The sequence below is a fragment of the Mobula birostris genome, chromosome 15 (assembly GCF_030028105.1).
Source record: "Mobula birostris isolate sMobBir1 chromosome 15, sMobBir1.hap1, whole genome shotgun sequence".
In the NCBI taxonomy this organism is placed as follows: domain Eukaryota; kingdom Metazoa; phylum Chordata; class Chondrichthyes; order Myliobatiformes; family Myliobatidae; genus Mobula; species Mobula birostris.
This window is the reverse complement of record NC_092384.1, coordinates 26,681,443-26,702,202: the sequence shown is the minus strand read 5'-3', so window position 1 is coordinate 26,702,202 and position 20,760 is coordinate 26,681,443. Positions and strand designations below refer to the sequence as shown.

At 38.3% G+C, this 20,760-nt stretch overlaps 1 protein-coding gene across 3 annotated transcripts in view; it reads left to right on the top strand.

Annotated features, from left to right (window-relative positions):
- nutf2 (nuclear transport factor 2) overlaps positions 1–20,760 on the top strand; it is a 56,055-nt gene that overhangs the window by 22,154 nt on the left and 13,141 nt on the right. For all 3 annotated transcript variants that reach the window (XM_072279491.1, XM_072279492.1, XM_072279493.1), the window contains 3 exons: positions 2,355–2,475; positions 8,450–8,521; positions 12,286–12,384. In XM_072279491.1, coding sequence (XP_072135592.1) covers positions 2,377–2,475; positions 8,450–8,521; positions 12,286–12,384 — 270 coding nt within the window. In that variant the 5' untranslated portion in view covers positions 2,355–2,376. The remainder of the gene's footprint in view (positions 1–2,354; positions 2,476–8,449; positions 8,522–12,285; positions 12,385–20,760) is intronic.

The window sequence follows — 20,760 nt, the reverse complement described above, 5'->3', positions numbered from 1 at the left end:
CTGTAAGTCTGTTGTGATCATCTACTGTGCTCCCTATGTGGCCTGCTGTATATTGGTGAGACAAGACATAGATTGGGACACCGCTTCGCCAAGCACCCACACTCCAGAAAAAGCGGGATCTCTTGGTGACCACCCATTTCAATTTTACTTCTCATTCTCGTTCTGACATGTCTATCCACGGCCTCCACTACGGTCGCGATGGGCCACACTCAGGTTAGAAGAGCAACACCTATATTCTGTCTGTGTAGCCTCCAACCTGATGGCTTAAACATCGATTTCTCAAAATTCTGGTAATTCCCCCCCACCTTACACCATTCCTCTTTTTTTTTCGCCAATGCTGATGGAGGGTGTTGGCCCAAAATGTTGACTATACTCTTTTCTATGGATGCTGCCTGGCCTGCTGAGTTCTTCCAGCAATTTGTGTGTGTTGCTTAGATTTCCAGCATCTGCAGATTTTCTCTTGTTTGCCATTCCCATTTGACTCCTCTCACCTTATCTCCTTTTCTGCCCATCACCTGCCTCCTTTTCCTTCTCCTCCTCCTCCTTCCCTAGTCTTCTACCCCTCCAATCAGATTCCCCCTTCTCCATCCCTTTATCTCTTTCACTAATCAACTTCCTAACACTTTACTTCACCCCTCCCCCTCTCCTGGTTTCACCTATCACCGACCACCTTGTACTTCTTCCTCCCATCCCCCCACCTTCTTGCTGTGACCTCTCATCTTTTTTCCAGTCCTGATGAAGGGTCTTGGCCCGAAATGTGGACTGTTTACTCTTTTCTGTTGATGCTGCCTGGCCTGCTGAGTTCCTCCAGCATTTTGTGTGGCTTGGATTTCCAGCATCTGCAGATTTTCTTGTACAGCATTTGACATTTTAAAAAATTGTTTAATAATGTTCCTAAAAAGTGCATGGGATGCTTTGGTATTTATAGGTGCTATATAAAAACAAGCATTGGAACCTGGATTTGCTAGGAACTTTTTCACGTATTTGAGTATCTAATGGAAGAAAATTAATTCCATAAAGCTATTGGACACGAGTAGAATTAGATAATTTGGCCCATTGAATCTGCTCCACTGTTTCATCATGGCCAATTTATCATTCCCCATTCTCTTGTCTTCACCCCATGTAACCTTTGAACTCCTAATCAAGAAGCTATCAACTTCCACTTTAAATGACTTGTCCTCCACAGCCCTTTGTGGCAGTGAATTCCACAGATTCATCATCCCTTGGTTAAAGAAATTCCTTATCTCTGTTCTAAATGGACAACCTTCTATTCTGAGGCTGTACCCTCCGGTCCTAGACTTCCCGCAGAATAAGAAGCATCCTCCCCACATCTACCCTATCAATGAGGTCCTCTCCCCTCCTTGCCAATTTTTCTAAACACCAGCGAATATAGGCCCAGTGTCATCAAATGCTTTTCATGCATTAACCCTCATGAAACTCCTCTGGACCCTCTCCAAATCCAGCACGTCTTTTCTTGAGATAAGGGGCTCAAAACTGCTCACAATACCCCGTGCGGTCTGACCAATGCCTTATAAAGCCTCAGCATCACATCCTTGTTTTATATTCTAGTCCTCTCAAAATGAATGCTAACATTGCATTTGCCTTTCTTACCATTGACTCAACCTGCAAGTTAACCGTTACAGTATCCTGGACGAGGACTCCCAAGTCCCTTTGCACCTCTGATTTCTGAATTTTCTCCCTGTTTAGAAAATAGCCTATGCTTTTATTCCTTCTACCAAAGGGCAAGGGCATGACCATACACTTCCCTACTCTGTATTCCATCGGACATTTCTTTGTCCAATCTCCTAATTTGTCTAAGTCCTTCCGCTTCCTGATTCCTCAACACTACCTGCTCCTTCATCCATCTTTGTATAGTCTGCAAATTTGGCCACAAGCCATCATTAGCTCCTTAGCAGCTGTTTTTATCTTTAGACTATGCCCATGCCAGGACAGTAAATGAAGAGGTGACATTTCTAAATAACTCCTGATTTTATTATTAAGGTTTCAATAACACTTGAATGTTCTTGCAAGGTTGTGTCATTATTGTGATTTTTTTTTTGTTCCAGGCAGGGAAAAATTTTGCTTTTCTGTATATAAGTTTACATGATACCAAGCATTGATCTTTGACATCCCATGGTGTAGATCATTTTGAATGCCTCTGCTTATATTCAATAGTTGGGGAAGCTTTGCTTGCTTAATGTGGATAAAACGTATTTGGGATTGGTTCCCTAGTCATTGTGAATCTGTTCATTATTGTAGAAGCATGGTAGCAGCAAAATGTCTAGAATAGTTCTAAAAGTCTCTGACAAAGTGAACAATTTTAAACTGAAATATTTTTCTTTGCATCTGTTTAGTGCTTGAGGCTGACTGATCAGAATGAATGAAAAGCCTCTTTGGGAGCAGATTGGAAGTAGCTTTGTGGAACATTACTATCAAATTTTTGATACAGATAGGAGTCGACTAGCACCATTATATGTAAGTATGAACTTGGTTCTGTCTACTATTTGTAATTTTTCTTCACTGGGGTATGATTAGAAAAAATAAACTTGCTTTCACAATGAGTGCTTTTTTCCAAAAAATATTCCAATGTTTCACAAAATTCATTTTTCTAAGGCATTCTTTTCATAGTTCACAATTGTTGTGTTTCTAGGCCTCTGGCTCTTTATTGTTTATAGTATTTATAGTAGTTGAAAGCCAGTTTTTCAATAAAATGAATGAATTATGTTGCATTATATATAATTCATTGCAAGCAAATCATTGATAAAATTATCAGAAGTAAAACTGGGACATTTTAATAGACTAATCTAGTTTGCCTAGGAAGCTATAGAGATTTTTGCTTGCATTGTGAAGAAAAAATGTTACTGAACTTAAAGTGCATTTTGGCATATAATACAGAAAAATATACTTGTGGTTTATTTCAAGGCCATTGTGTGTTTGTGTAAATGAAATGGATTCCTTTTAACACTAATCTAAAGTTTAGTGTTCTCCCAAGAAAAAGTACTGTTCATCTGTTTGTAAAATATGCAGGATCTTTGGTGAAGATACCATTAGAGCCATGAATTCAAAATTGTAGTGTCATTGCATTGGGAGTGAGTTGCTTTAATTCTTTTTTTTTTTGTAATTTATTTTTTGTTGAAGTTCATCATCAAACAAAACTTTCCATCAGATGTATTTCAGATACTGTACATATATATCATAGTCATATTTGTCACAAATCTCCACATAATATTTATCTGAGGTATACACTTGTAGAAAGGAGAGGAAAGAAAGAACAATCAAAAGAAGATTGTGTACAAAGTAGGGAGCGATCTTTTTTTAACAACATTCATTGACTTGTGAGAATAAAATCAGGCCTATGAGGTGTTATGTAGTTAAACCATTTTTCCCAGTATGAATCAAATTGTTCCAACTTATGATTAACAGATGCTGTTATCTTCTCCATTTTGTAAATGTCCATTGTAATTTCCATCCATACATTTAAAGTTGGGCTCTCCTGTGATAACCATTTCCTGGTAAGGGTCTTTTTACCAGCCACCAGCAGTATATTCGTTAAATATTTATCTATTTTCAACCATTCTTGAGGTATATACCCAAAATATATAGTCTTACTCTCTAAGGGTATTTCAAATTTAAAGATGTCTTGTAGGGCATTATGTATCCCACTCCAATAGTCTTTGATAACGGGGCATTCCCAGAAAATAGGATAATGGTTTGCATTTTGATTTCCATAATTTCTCCAGCAAACAAGGAGGTTACTATCATAATGGGATTTCTGAGAGGGTGTAATAAAATACCTTATCAAGTTTTTCCACCCAAGCTCCCTCCATTTCGGTGAACTAGTGAACTTCCATTGATACCTCCATATTATTGTCCATTCTTCCTCAGATATTATTATCCCTCCTTCCTTCTCCCATTTTGTTTTAATGTATGAAGTCGAATGTGTTTTAAGATTTGACAAAGCTTATACATGCTTGAAATTATTCTGCTACCGTTGTCTGAATTATATGCTTTTCTAAATAGCTCTATCAAACATGTACTTGCCTTGGTTACATTTTTAACCCTCCTATTAACATACCGTCGTATCTGTAAATATCGATAAAAGTCTTGTTTTTCTAATAAGAGTTTCTCTTTGAGCATTTCAACACTGAAGTGTTCCTTCTTTCATTATATTGCAAGTAGCTGTTATTCCTTTAGCTGTCCAATCCTTAAATCTAGCATCCAGTTTGTTCGGCGTAAAATCCGAGTCATATGCACACTATTTAAGAATTGCAATGTCTCTCTCTAGTTTATATTCTTTTATGATAGTTTTCCATATTTTAAGAGTCCATTTCACCCATGGGTTATCAATAGTATTTATGTAACTTTGTAGATTGTTATCAGCCAAAATTGCCTGTATGGGGATGGAAAGTATCCTTTCCTCAATGTTTTTCCATTGAGCGTCACATGATATGCACCAGCATATCACAGCTCTCAACTGTGCTGCAAAATAGTAATCTCTAAGAGAAGGTAGGCCCCATCCCCCCTTTTCCCAAACTTTTGAGATGAATTCTAGGCCTTTTACCTTGCCATATATATCTTGATAGCATCTTGTTCCATTCATTGAATTGATTTTGGTTAATCTCTGTTGGTAGGGTCTGAAAGAGATATAGTAGTCTGGGCAGTATATTCATTTTAATAGGTTCCATCTTGTTATATCTTCCTTAATTTTTTATATATAGGCTGATAATTGCATTCTGATAATTTTGCCAAATCTTTTGACATAATGATAACCAAATATTTGACGGACTCTGTCCGCCATGCCCAAGGATATCTACTTTCAATTTCTCTTGGTGGGCTATAGTTATATGAAAGTAGTTGGGTTTTATCTGTGTTGATCTTGTATCCTGATAATTGGCCATATTGTTCAAAGGATTGTATTAATTTAGGTAAAGAGTATGTTGGTTGCCCTAGACGTAACAGGCCAATTTATGTTCTATCCCCTTAATAGTAATTCCCCTGATACCTTCATTTTATCTGATGTATTGAGCTAATGGTTCCAGATATAATGCGAAGAGTAGCGGTGACCATGCACAACCCTGTCTTGTGCCCCTTTCTAAGGTAAAACTATTAGATAAATGTCCATTAATTTTAATCCTAGCAGTAGGATTGTCAGATAATGCCTGTATAGTTTTAATAATTGTGTCATGTGGACCAAATCTATGTAAAACTCTGTAAAGAAAATTCTAATTAACCGAATCAAATGCCTTTTCAGCGTCCACGCTTATCACTATTGCTTCAATTTCATTTTTTTTATATGATCCATAATGTGAAGTTGCCTTCGTATATTGTCTTGTGTTTGGCGTTGTTGTATAAAACCTGTCTAAATCATTATGTATCAGTGCGGGTAGAAACTCTTCTAATCGTTTGGCCATGATGGAGGTAAATAATGTATAATCTACGTTAAGAACAGATATTGGTCTAAATGACCCACATTCCATTTTATCCTTGCCTTCTTTCAGTATAGCTGAGGTTATCGCCTCCTTCCAGCTGGGTGGCACTTGCGCCTTTCTTAGAGCCCAGTTCAGTGTGGGGAGCAAAACAGGTATTAACTCATTTCTAAGTTCCCTATACCACTCTGCCGTATATCCATCTGATCCTGGTGACTTGCTTAATTTAAGCCTACTAATTGCAGTTTTTAGTTCAGCTTCAGTTATGTCAGCAATATCGTTCTATTTTGTTCTTTACTTAAAGTGGGTAACTCTAAAGAATTCAGGAAGGTGTCAATTTGGGTTATGCTTCCCCCGGAGATTTGGAATATAGAGTTTTGTAAAACATTTCAAAAGCTTCTTGAATTTCACTTAGCTTATTTTTTTTTTATCACTTTTGTTCTTGGATCCCTAATTCTATGAATTGTATTTTCTGCTTTTTTTTTCATTTTCCACGCCAGTGTTTTCATAGATTTAGATCCACTTTCATAGTGTCTCTGTTTCAGAAACATTAAATTTTTTCTAATTTCTCGTGTAGCCAAACTATTAATTTCATTCCTAATTTTTATAATTTCCTCTAGTGTATCCTGTGCCAAGCTCAATTTGTGTTTTTTTTCTAGTTCTTTCAGCTTATTTTGTAGTTCCTCTGAGGTTTTATTCCTTATTTTTTTCTTATATGAAGATATTGCTATAATTTTCCCTCTTAAGACAGCCTTCATAGTATCTCATAGAATGGGAGGTGAAATCTCTCTGCTATCATTGAGTTCTAAGTAAAGACCAATTTCTTTTTTAATTTGTTCCTTAAAATAGGAATCCACTGAGTAGACTTGAATTTAGTTTCCAAATAGTATTCTTTGGTTGTAGGTCAAGATCAACAGATAAATATATAGGTGTGTGGTCACTTAACATCTATTGTCCCAATTCCGCAGGTGTTTATTTTGTCTTTATCTTTTCCAAATGTTATGAAATAGTCTATTCTTGTATATAGGAAATGGGAGGCAGAAAAATAAGTGTAATCCCTTCTATCGGGGAAAAGATCCCTCCATACATCAATTAGACCAACATCCTCAAAAAGAGTGTTAACTTTCTTATGGAAGGAACACACATAAAAGTTACTGGTGAGCGCAGCAGGCCAGGCAGCATCTCTAGGAAGAGGTACAGTCGACGTTTCGGGCTGAGACCCTTCATCAGGACTAACTGAAAGAAGAGATAGTAAGAAATTTGAAAGGGGGAGGGAGAGATCCAAAAAAAATAAGAGAAGACAGGAGGGGGAGGGATGGAGCCAAGGGCTGAACAGTTGATTGGCAAAAGGAATATGGGAGGATCATAAGACGGGCGGCCTAGGGAGAAAGTATTTCTCGAGATAGGTATATCACCGTCTATTTTTGCTCCTGTTTAGTTTATCTGCACTTTTAAAGTTAGCGAAACCTTATGGCTGTTCTGGAGGAGGTGAGGGCTGTGTTCGGAGAACTCTCAGTCTCTTTCTAATATCCTTCTCTCATCCTCCTGCTTTCTCGGTTCTTTTACTATTTCCCAAGCAGATGGGGATAGTTGCTCTGCCAGACTTTCCCTTGTTTTGACCCACGCTAACGGGTAGTCCTCTGTTGTTCATGTCTGTAGTTGCCTCTTCCACTGTCTGATATAGCTGTATCTCTCCTTCGTAAAATTAATCCTTGGAATTTAATCTTTTCTTGCTTTAATATTCGTTTTGCTTTGGAATATTCCTTCCGTTTCTGTAGAACCACCGAGGGGGTAATCATGATCGAAGTTTATTAACTTCCCATTCCAAAGCACCTTCTTCTTACCCCAGGCCCTTCGTAGAATCTGCGCCTTGCTCTTGAATCGAAGGAATCTAAGTACAATTGAACGTGGCTTACTTTCTCTGTCTCTGGGAGGCTTCGGGACGAGCGAATGATACGCCCTTTCAATTTCAATCTCCATAGTCGGGGGAATCTGCAGCGCTTCCCACAGCAACTTTTCTACAAACTCCGTCATCGACAATCCCTCCGCTCCTTCGGGAACATTATAAATCCTGATATTTGTCCGTTGCGATCTTCCCTCCTGGTCAAGCAATTTACTTTCCTGTTGATTTAATAGCTTTATCGTCTTACTTAGTGTCCATTCCACGTTTTGCACGTGATCTTCCACCTTCTCAATTCGAGTCTCTGCCAAGTCTATTTTCTGATTGACGTTGGCGAGTTCTGACTCTATATCATTTAGTTGCTGTTTTATATCTTTTTGGACTTCCCTTATCTCTTCCAGAATCCTTATCATATTTGCCGCTTTGCCTGAACGAGGCCCAGCGTCAGCCTGGCCACCACGCGCACGTGTAGGAGAGCCGTGTGCTGCACCTCTCTCTTCCATAGGCTCCGCAATGATGCTTTTTTTATCTCCATTCTTTTTCCCCATTCTTGCCCCCCTTATCAATTCAGATATTTTTGGAAGATCTTATACTTAATGGATTAACGGGGCAAAATATGTGATTTTCCGGAGGAGCTGTTGATTTAAGCTGCCATTCTGGACGATGACGTCACCGGAACTGGAGTTGCTTTCATTCTAATTAAAACATGAAATCCTTGGATATTTATCGGATTTGCAGAATGAATTATAGGTTAATTGTAATGGCTGTTGAGAGCTTTAAAATTTGTGTACTTGTCAGTGTGGCGTGATTGAAAACATTTTGAACTTTTCCGTCCAGAATTTTTCAGCTGGTGATACTTAATGTGTTTAAGTTGACCGGTGCCCAAATAACATACAATTTAAATAAGGAGGGTATATTTTGCTGAATGTTCCATTTAGTGTTTTTGCAGAGAGATCATTGGTTTGGTCTTCCAGTGGGAACCTGACATAAGGTTAGAAGATATGGCCCCTGATTACCTAATTGTAGTCTCTGAAACATCTTTTCTCTAAAAGAGAAACTGTTATTTTCTTAATACCTGTTGAGGCAGATTTGACTTAATTTTGTAATTGTGCTTTTGTTTTAGATTGAAACTTCTTGCCTTTCTTGGGAAGCACAGCAGTTCCAAGGTAAAGATGCTATTGTGGAAAAACTTACTGTAAGTATGCTTTTAAAATTACTTCATGGTTTGGACATGGTAGGATGGGGCAAGTAAGGCTATGTCCACACTAGACCAGATAAATCTATTACTGAAGCTTCTTCTCTTCGTTTTGACTCTCCGTCCACATTGAAACGGCGTTTTCCTCCCCCGAAAACAGAGCTTTTCAGAAACGCTCTCCAGGATGCTTAAATTTGAAAACGCCGGTTGGCAGTTGTAGTGTGTACGGGGTAACGGGCTATTTTTCAAACCGCTGTTATGACGTGCCGGAACAAATGGTGGTGGCAGCGCAGCATTTCATTGTCTTCTGAATGCAACTTCCAACACCACAACAGCAGTATCTGACAATAGATGTGTAACAGCCTAATGTAACATGGTATGGAAATAGAAGATAACACTGATGCAGACATGTTTTATACATTTAGCAAGGTGCTTTATTAATGTATTGCTTGTGCAAACATTCAGTAGATGCAGTTGTCACTTTTGCCCATTAATAAGCCTTATTGCATTTAGTTGTAGCTGTCATCCCTTTCATCGGCGAAGAGACTATGGGTGTAGGAAATGTTTCTGGACAAATGCGCACCAAGTCTTTCGTTTGGCAAGTTCCTTTTAAGTTTTTCTAGTCTGTAACTGGACAAAGGTGCACCAAGTTTTTCATTTGGCAATTTCCTTTTTGTTTTGGCGTGTGCAATGTTGGCGGGCAATGTCTTTTTCATGCCTTTACAAGGCGTGGAGCGAGAGAGAGAGACTCCTAACACAGACATTTTGCAGTATTTTTCCCTTTTTATTTTATGAGGTCGAGTTGCGATCTCGACACTCAACCTGGCAGGGATGGAAAGCGTATTCGGTTTCGAACCCGGGAACCTCCGTTCCAGAGGCCGGAGCTGATGTCATTGCGCCACCAGCTGGCCCTGGCAATTTCCTTTTCAGTTTTTATGGTCTGTAAATGGCCAAACGTGCACCAAGTATACCATTTCCTCTTCGCTTGTTTTCTGTGTGTCCTGCGCATACCCAGTAGGAAGAGATTTGCCCACATATCCGTTTTAATGTGGACAGAGGTATTTTCAAAACTGCCTAGTTTGGACACCTGTCGTTTTTATGTGAAACTGGCATTTTTCAAAATGATCCGGATAATTTTGAAAACGAACCATTTTCTCTTCATTTTGACCGTCCGTCCACATTGAAATGGTGTTTTCATCCCCCGAAAACGGAGCTTTTCTAAAATACTCTCCAGAGTGTGTAAATTTGAAAACGATTGTTGCGCATTGTAGTGTGGACAGGGTAAACGGAGATATTTAAAAACGCTGTCATGACACCACCACAACAACAATGCTTTTTCTGCTTCTGCTTGGTACTGTGCAAGCACTGCCGTACGGCTGTTATAACACACAGTCGGTGTGAACGGCGTGAGAGTTAAATTGTAAAGTGAGCTTTTTTGACTACAGTGTATTCCGGAGTATAAGCTGACCCCCCATTTTCAAGGTTAAAAAAGTGACCTTTTCATGTTACCTTTGTATAGGCCTACCCCTTTTGTAGAGGTTTTTGAAAAGATCACAAGATCTCACATGCAGGTACTCAGCTTTGCTGGATCCGGAACCTGGAAATTTTCTGAACCAGTACCTGCTAAGAAAACAGGCCTACACATTGTAGAGCGTTATAAGTGAATTCTTAATAAATAAATCAGGGAGGGAAGTTTTGGATTAGGTCTCCAATGGTAAAGAATCCTCTGAAATGTAACCCCTGTGAAACCATTTAGTGCCCATCATAATCTCGTTAAAACACAACACAGGGTGGCGGGATCAGTACACGTACTCAGTATTGAGTTTGCGACCACCATGTACAGAAGATTAAAACGAATGCGATATGATGCTGGCTTCAAGCTGAAGGTTGTTGATTTTGCTAAAGGAACGAATAATTCTGTAGCTGCTAAGAAGTTTAGTGTAAACGAGAAACAGGTGAGAGAGTGGAGAAAGGCAGAGGACACGCTGAGGGAAATGCCAAAGGCGAAATGTGCAAACTGCGGGAAAACATGACAGTGGCCAGAACTGGAAGAAAAAGTTTTAGTGGGTGAATTACCAGCAATCGTCTGGGTACATTGTTATCAGAGAAATGATTTGAGTTCAAGCATTGAAATGGGACGAAAAACACCGAGAGGTCAGCGAAAATTTGTAAGCTACGCGAAGTTGGTGCACCGGTTTATGAATAGACGTGATCTTGTGTTGAGACAAAAACAAAGATTGCTCAGAAAATTTCTGCGGGGTGTTGTTGTTTATGTCCAAAAACACTGCTGGATGGATGAAGCAGGTTGCTTGAAGTGGGTTAAAGAGGTGTGGCGTCGACGTCCCGAAGGTTTCGGGAGGGAAAAGTTGCTACTTGTCTGGGACATGTTCAAAGTGCACTTGTCAGATGAGACCAAAGCAGTATTGAAAGCTGAAAATACGGACATTGCAGTCATCCCCGGTGGTTTGATGTCTGTGCTTCAGCCACTAGATGTGAGTTTAAACAAACCATTCAAAGAATTCATGCATCGACAGTGGAATGAATTTGACTCAAAAACAGCTAATAAATGCGACCTGTCTTCCATGTATTTGTTTTTCCAAAGTTGGCACCCTCTATACAAGCCGACCCCCTAATTTTAGGACCAAAATTTAGGGCCAAATTCTCAGCTTATACACCTTTATTTACGGTATTTAAAAACGCTGTCATGACGTGCTGGAACAGATGACGGCAGTGCGGCATTTCATTGTTTTCTTGAACGCAACCCCTCACGCAACCTAACAATTTCAGAACAGACGACAACAAGACTGAAGCCAGAAGAATTAGAAATGTACTCACCAAATACTTTGACCCATAGCTTACTGAATAAATAAGTATACTCACTTTGCCTTGTTTTCTGTCCTTGCTTGTATGAAGGTGGTTTACCTATTTATGCAAGTACTTCTCTGACAATAGATGTGTAACAGCCTAATGTGACGTTGCATGGAAATACAAGATAACACTGATGCAGACATGTTTTATACATTTAACAAGGTGCTTTATTAATGCAACAGAGTTGGTCAGTTTTTCAATGTTCGTTGTCAGCTGGGTCATACTGTCTGTGAACTCCCTGTTGGTTGCCTCCATACACTCCAGTATTTGTTCCTCCTGCGCGAGAGCCAACAGCAATTCCTTTGAAGTTTTTCTAGTCTGTAACTGGACAAATATGCACCAAGTGTACCGTTTCCTCTTGGCTTGTTTTCTGTGTGTCGTGAGCATGCCCAGTAGGAGGAGATTCGCCCAAATATCCGTTCTAATGTGGACGGAGATATTTTGAAAAACGCTTGGTGTGGACACCTGTCGTTTTTACTCGAAACTGGCATTTTCAAAATTATCCAGTCTAGTGTGGGCGTAGCCTAAATGTTGTTCCTTAATGGTCGGATTCACAGGTTTCTAAGGATGTGTAAATTGGAATGAATAGGGTGCAGATAGAGCAGTTAAGCTTAGAGTAAAGTACTGAATATGGAAGATGCATAGAAAGCAAATGTTTTTGATTAAAATTTATTTTTTGAAACCAATAACAATTAAAAGCTGTCTAATTTCTATCTGTAGAGAAATAAAGTTTATACTTAGCAACTTGGTTCTGTATTGGCTACTTACATCGTGGTCAGCAGTGAAGCCCACTGGCTTATTGCTGACCTTAATATGCAGGCAGAATATACATAGATAGGGTGTTCATTTTAACAGTTTTCTCAGCTACAACGGTAATCTCTTTTTTTTAAAAACAGAGCCTTCCATTTGCAAAGATACTGCATCTGGTAACTGCACAAGACCATCAACCCACACCTGATAATTGCATTCTGAGTATGGTAGTCGGACAACTTAAGGTAAGTGTTTTTCTGTACATTGCACACTGTTTCTGATGATAATAAAAAGTTCACTTGATTGTCCTTTTATGTCCTGGTTTCCTTTCACATCCCAAATGTGTGCTGGTAGGTTAATTAACTACTGTAAATCGACCTTCCATAGCAAAAGAATCAAAAGGGGATGTTGGGCATGAAAGAGAGAATAGCTGCATGACCAGAAGTATAAGCAGGGAGAATGGAACTAATGGGGTTGCTGTGCTGGGAGCTGTATAGACTCAGATGAAATAGTTTGTAAGAATATACATTACATGTTTATACGTATGTAGAGTTTCAGAAACTGTCCCAAATTAGCAAGATAAAAAAGCTAGTTTAAAGTTTGTTTAAATATTGGGACAGGAAAACATAGCTAAGTTGTGTTCCATATCCAAACCATTTGCTTAAATCCATAGATAGCTATTTGGTAAATTATTGTTGCTGAATGTTAGTTGTCTTAAAATAAATTTAATCACTTTATGTTTTGTGTGCTCTTTCCCAGTAGCCAGCAGTTTCAGCTTGTAATATTGTATTGCTAGAATATGGATTCATTCCTTTGACAAATTATGATCCCAGAAATAACACTGATCTGTAGATTTCAATAATATGTTCTGTAGTCTATTGAAAGAACACCACTTGTGTTGCAGCATTTACACATTGACATTTGTTGTAATGCTGCACTAGCAAGGAAGGTATGTTAAAGGAGAAAATTATAAAGCAAGTTGTTTTTATTGGAAATACAAATTTCTGGAGAAACAAAGTCTGTAAGAGTTTATTGGCTTGCACTATGCATACAATATGGCATGAATCTGCCTTTGTCAGGTTCTGTTTGATGACTATGTTTTTATTAGTTTAAGTAGCCTGGGTATTGAAGTTGTTGATTCTAGATTTGCAAGTTGGAAAATATGGACTTTTGCGGTCCATGTCTCTGTTTCATTGAAATACCAATGGCCGGACTTGTTTGCTGCTTTTAAAATGTGAAAGTCGCTTTTGAAAAAGTGGACGAACTTGGAAATGAACTGTGGAATGTTGATTGAACCATTGGCATGTGACTAAAGGCAAAGTCCTAGAATGGGCTAATTTTTTTGGGCGGGGGAAACAAATTAACTGGGCTATCATAAGGGATAGTTCCAAAGCCTGTGGGATTATTGGATTGGAGTAAGTACCCGCCACAAATAACTGTCATTAAAACTTCGTTTTCTTTCAAACTTCATTCTTTCTGGTGATTGCATACATCTTTTCCATTTTGTCTTATTTCTTCCTGCACTTAGTCATTTTACCATTACCACACCACTGATAAATATTTTTGCCATTTGTCAACCTTGAGACATTGTGTTTTGTCCCTTAATTCATAATGGTATGTTTTGTGTAAAGGTAATGGATGTTTTGTCATCCAGAAGATTGCAAAGGCAATAGGTCTTGTCCTACAGAGTTTCTGAGATATTGTTAGTTTTTTGAGCCAAGAAAAATTGTCCTTGAAGTTTGAGGAGATTTTTTGAGTCACTTTTTATAGTGAGAATTTTAGTTTATTTTTATACTGAATATGAGGTGCTGTCAAGCTTTATGCCATTTTTTTCTGAGATCAAAGCTGTATCTGGACAGATGACCTTAGAGCAAAATCTGTATACAGTATTTGGGGATGTCTCCACCTTTCTAACTGGCATAATCTGCATCAATCCTTTCCATCAGCCTTTGTGTTCTTTTTGTATTCTTCCTTATCTTCTCTGTTACAAAAGAATGGAAGAAATAGAAGCAGGAGTAGCCATCTAGCTGAACCTGTTTTCTATTAATTGAGATCATCCCATTTGCCTTGATTTCCCTTAGTAACCAAAGGTATATTTAACATTATGTTCAAACCAAGTAAAACCAACTCTACCAGTAAAAGTTCATAGTACAAAATGCAAATCAATTGTAATAGTATTGTCCTTGGTTTCAACTCTCTTATTAGTTGAAAGAATTGTTTATGGTCAAACATTTTGATAGCTTATGTCATTTGAAACCTCAGAACCATTACCTTATCCATGGTTGGAAAAAAAGTCTGTGGTTCATGTTTTACTTCATAAACTTTGTTTCTTTTGTTATAATTCCAATGAACATTATTTTTTTCTTTCCAGTAATAGCCCTTATTACTGAATATCCATAAATTGTACACAGTTCTGTAGCTGTGAGCTATCTAATGATTTAGTAAAATTTAATATCCTCCTTTTCATATTCACACACCAATGTGCAAAGCAAAAAGCACTAACTTTTTTATGTGCGTTACTTTATTTAATAACATGCACTTGTGTGGATAGTTTTTTTTAGTTACACTTGGTTTAAATCCCTGCGTTGAAAGAGATTGCCATGCTAAAAATTAACATTTTTCCCTGAATGTTTGTATCTCTGCAAAGTATTCACAGCTGACGATCCTGGCAAATTGAGGGAATTAATAAGTGGGAGGGGTGGTGGTTGTGAAGATTCATTTTCAACTAGTTAGTTTTATATTCATGTTATATATTGTCTTTTAATAATTTGCAGTCAGTGTGTATCTGATTTCTGGAGTCCAGTATAAACCTTGTGAAGCATAATGTTTGGTTTTGTAAAACTCCTGCAAAGGTTTAACTTTTCCTAACAGGTTTTCAACATATTTGTTTATAGAAGGCTAATCAAATATTGATTTGAATGTAATTTGAAAATACAGGAATCTAAAATCAAACTTAGTAACCATTTATTATTTCATCTTTTGCTCAGGCAGATGATGACCAAGTTATAGGCTTTCAACAAACATTTTTATTGAAATGTCTTTGTAATACCTGGGTGTGTACAAATGAGGTCTTCAGGCTAGCACTTCACAACCTTTAGTAAATAAGAAGCTCTTTTTCCTCAGTCTATCTTTCCCATCTCCCAGTAAGCATTAAATTTTGCAATTTTGCACGTTTGTGGCACTTGCAGACAATGTCAGCATGTTCATGGTGTGCTTTGCTGCTAAATGTTGAACTGATCTCTAAAAATTTAGTTTGCCTCGGTGTTAATAGAAATAAATATAATTCATATCAAGAGTGCTGAATATAAATATATTTTAATTTGTAACCCTTGTGCCAACCTACCATTCCAAAAAGAATCATCATATTCTATATGTATATTCCTTGCTTGTATGATTGCTGACTCTTTATTGCTAGATACATGGGATTATGTTAAATTGCACTGAAGTGACTCTTGAATAAACTGTTAGGATTTACTACAGCAGTATTTTATGGAATATGAGAATACTTTCCAGGCATGTAGTGTTTTCTGATTGATTTTTTTAAAAAGTTAATAGTTTTAATTATTTCTAACCAGTGTGAAAATTTTGCTTCAACTTATTCTGGGCTAGTACTTACAACTTTCTTGGATACAGTTGGAAATATTATGCACGTTTTGATAATGTTGCATCCATGTAATTTCCAAATGTGATTTTAATCAATTTAAAATGGATGTAAATGGTTATAATCATTGGCTGTTTTCCTGTCTGAATCTTAGGAGTTCTATGCTGAAATTTCATTCCCACTAGTAGAAGCATTTGCCATAACAATGCAATAAAATAATATAGATCTTCATGGGATTACACTCAGAATTATGACATGAAAGTACAGTGGATTCCAGGTCATTGGGACACATCAGGACCAGTACATTTTGGCCCAATTAATCCACTGCCCCAATTAGCCGAAGTTTCATGGAAATTGTTAAAAGGGTATTATAAAAATTAACTACCTTTTAACTGAGTAACAAACTATGTTGTGGAATATGCTCTTCGAGCCGTGCAGCCAGCAACCCTCAATTTAACTTGAGCCTAATCACGTGACAATTTTCAAAGACCGATTAGCCTACTAACTGGTACGTCTTTGGACTGTGTGAGGAAACTAGAGTAGCCGGAGGAATAGCATGCATTCCACGAGGAAGGCGGACAAACTCCTTAGAGGACATCAGGATTGAACTCAGAATTCCACCCCAAGCAGTAATGCCATCGCACTAAATGGTACACTAACGTGGCACCCTTTAAATGAAATACATAACAAATTGGAACACTACCAATACAACCACAGTACTATATAGCTGTATTAGTGCCTAACTGTTGTTCATGGAGGAATTCATACAGTGTATGCCGCTGTGTTCTTTTGACTATAGGTGAACACAATCAGTGCAAACACCTAGTGCAGTTAAGGGACTGCCTTCATACATTGTTTTTGACAATTGCATCATCTAAATCTTCATTTTCATTTTAACATTCAAAATGATTGTCAATATCTTTAACTTCTTCATGTGCCTTAATTGTTGAAGTGGTGAAATTGTTCCATTTTCACTCCCAGTTGTTTCTGGCTTCTCCAAGTCTCAATGCTTGAAGCCACAGTGAGGAAAGTGTTGTGAATTGTCTTTCTGATTATTTATTGCCAACTGTCAGTGACTGTCAGTTTTTTTTTTGAAGTGAATAGCCTGCAACTTCCCTTTGGAGTTCAGCTTGTGAACCACTTATGCGACCTGGCGTTCTTACGGTGTGAAGTGAAGTCTTGGAAGATGCAGGAAGGTTGTGGCTTGTTGGGGCTGAATCAACGTGGCGATGCCTGGATCTGAGAGCAATGTGCGGCCATTGCAGGAGTGGACTTGGGAGGCAAATCGAAGTGGTAGAACAGGCGATGCAGGGTTGAGGTGATGGGGCCTGAGATTGAAGAACAAGCCAGTGTTTGACCGATTTAAGCATTGGTCTAAATTGGGAAGGTTGAGTACAGGCAGCATCAAGGCAGCAGGTCCCAGGCCCAAGAGTTTATCAAAGCAGCAGGGGCTGGTTCCGAGAGTGAGAAATGTCCCATTGTTTAGCCAAATTATGTGCCGGACCAGATTGTAAAGGTCAGGACATCAGGGCTGGAAGTGAGAGACAGGCCAGTGTTCAGCTGGCTGCTTGTGAGGTTTACCCATCTCTGCGCTGAACTGAGGTGTGGCCTGCAACAACGGGCTCCTGGATCAACTGTAGCAATGAACTGGCTTCATGGCTGTGAGCTCACTTTCATGAACTTGCAGAACACCTATCTGCAAGGTTGACTCAGAGATTCCAGGTACCTGTCACTCTAACTCTAACCCCTGATTTTTGGTCCTTTGTTCACTTCCAGTGAAGTTCAACATAGGAACCATACCTCGTCTTTGGGTCTCGGCATATTGTACCCCACTGGATTCCATAGAGAATTCAATAATTTCAACTAACGACCCTTTCCTACTGTTAAGTTCAAGTAATATTTTGTGAACTCTACTACCTGCTCTACTGATTTCTTTTATTTCAAATTCCAAAAACTGCTTTGTTCTGCACTTTACAATTCTAGATAGATGTTATGTTTCTTTCCAATTGCCCTCATTTTTATTAATATGGCACTGAAAGTAGTTGCCACCTGGACAATCTTGGTCTTCACCCTTATTGCAAGACATCTTAGTTCCCTCCAACCCTTCCTTTCTTGAAGCATAGGACACAGTTTTTTTTAAAGTTCTGAAGGATAATTGATGTGCAATATTAAATTCCTTTCTCTTATAGGCTTTCTGGCCTGTAATATCTCTATTTTCTGTTTTTCTTTGAAAAGTCTGACTTCCACCAAATTTGCATTAGGATATGTGGGAAGTTTGTACTAATGGAAACAATTACTTTTGAAAGAATTAACAAAACAGTAGTGAATTTAGTTGAGTTGATGTTTCAGTAAAATTGTAGATACTTGAGGCTCGCCGTATTGATGTGAATTTTTCCTGAAATGTTCAGATACTTCATATGGGTGCACTTGGTCTTTGGAAATTTCAGCAACATAGCGTTTGGTTGTTAAGTTCTTATAAACGATAACATTACCAGTAAGTGTTAAAATATGCAGATACAAGTTTCAGTTTGAACATTAATCTTGGATAATATTTTATTACATTGCTAAGAAGTAGTTGTATCACTTGATATTTTAAATGGAGCTATTTTGGGTTCTTGTTTTGGAGTTGACGTGGCTATAAACACAGTATTCCTATTGAAGAGTTTAACAGTTGGGGAACAGGTGCTTTGAATTTGTGATTCAAAGAACTAGCTGGTAGTATTTCTTTGCTTTTGGAATATTGTTCTGCCATTTGTTTACATGTAGTGATCCTTAAACATATTTGAAATATGTGGAGCTTTAAACCATCTTAATGATATATAACTACATTTAGTGCTATATATTTTCCATTGAGAAAGAATAATTTGAATGGGATTGTAGTTCTCCAGGTATTATAAACTGATCATATTTCTGCTTGTGTTTACAGTGCACTTTTAATTTGGGTGAATGGATTGCTAATCCAAGGTTATACTGATGAGGAAGGGAGAAAATGTAATGGTGAAGTTTGGTAAAGTGTGCTAGGTTTTAGACATTTTGGTAAAAACATTGGACTTAAATTTAGATTGATATCACTTAAGGAGGACTAGGCAGGAGCAGTAGGTGTTTTGCAATTAGTGGTTTTTAGTTAAGTGGACCTGAACAGATATTTTTGAAACTACGTTCTGTTCTTGACTAAAATGATACTTACAGAAATTGCTAAGTTATATGATAAAGCAGGATTCAAAGGTATTTGCAGAAGTGTGATATAAGACCAAAATTTTATAATAATGCAGAAATGTAACTTCAAACTTTGCCCATTTGGTTAGTATACAGTAAATATTGGCCATTTTATGAGGTACACCTATATACCTTCTCGTTAATGCGAATCAATCAGTCTTGGCAGCAACTCAATGCATAAAGGCACATAGACATGGTCAATCAGTTCAGTTGTTGTTCAGACCAAACATCAGAATGTGGAAGAAATGTAATCTAAATGACTTTGACTGTAGAATGTTTGGTGCCAGATAGGGTGATTTGAGTATCTGTGAAACTGCTGATCTCTTGGGATTTTCACACACAACAGTCTCTAGAGTTTACAGAAAATTGTGCAATAAACAAGGAAATCCAGTAAGCAGCAGTTCTGTGGGTGAAAATGCCTTGTTAATAAGAGATCAGAGGAGAATGGCAAGGCTGGTCAAGCTGACAGGAAGATGACAGTAACTCAAGTTATGCGTTACAACAGTGGTATGCAGAAGACCACAAACATACAGAAACACACTCAGTGGCCACTTCATTGGGTACAGGAGTGACCACTGAGTGTATCTTAGAAGTTGGATTCAGTTTATGAATATTAGTAACACTTCAGTGTTTCCTGTCTTTTTGAGAAAAATGTGCATCCATATGGCATGGCATGATATCGAGTATAGAAGGATTTATTGGGAGCAGCTCCAGGTTTACCTAAAAATGAGGAACTAAGCTACTAAAACTACAGGACAGGACCAGACGTATTCTAAATTGTATGGAGTAGATAAATTTCTATCCTCCTCACCACATTTACTTGTAAATAAAACAGCATTTACCCAAGATTCCCATCATCACAAAACAGTCATTAGTTTAACTTGCTTTGCATGATATAAGGAAATGACTGACAGTACTGGATACGACAGTATTATGGGACTAGACAATATCCTCGGACTCCAGAATATGTTGAGTCTCTAGCCAGGCTGTTCCAGTATAGATTTAAAGCGGCTGGTTCTCAACTTGGGGCCATGGACTTCAGTTAATGGTATTAAAAAGGCTAGGAACCCCTGGTTTAAAGACTGGCATCTTTCTGATGGTATGAATAAATTGTCCGGTATGTTTTGTTCACAAATGCAGGGCAAGTTCAATTTGACTAATTACCACCCATTTGGTCTTCCCTTCATCATCCACGGAGGCTTGAAAATCATTGACATTGGTATTATTAAGTAATATTTTTGCACTAGTAACCATTTCAGGTTTCACCTGTATCACCTTGGGTTCAGATCCCATCATAGTGTTTATCGAAGCTTGATCCGAGTTGTGAGAATCATGTCTACTATGCCAACACGAGGAATTCTGCAGATGCTGGAAATTCAAGGAATATACATCAAAGTTGCTGGTGAACGCAGCAGGCCAGGCAGCATCTCTAGGAAGAGGTACAGTCGACGTTTCAGACCGAGACCCTTCGTCAGGACTAACTGAAAGAAGAGTGAGTAAGGGATTTCAAAGTTGGAGGGGGAGGGGGAGATCCAAAATGATAGGAGAAGACAGGAGGGGGAGGGATGGAGCCAAGAGCTGGACAGGTGATTGGCAAAAGGGATATGAGAGGATAATGGGACAGGAGGCCCAGGGAGAAGGAAAAGAGGGAGGGGGGGAACCCAAAGTATGGGCATAGTCAGAAGGACAGAGGGAGAAAAAAGAGAGTGAGAGAAAGAATGTGTGTATATAAATAAATAACGGCTGGGGTACGAGGGGGAGGTGGGGCATTAGCGGAAGTTTGAGAAATCAATGTTCATGCCAT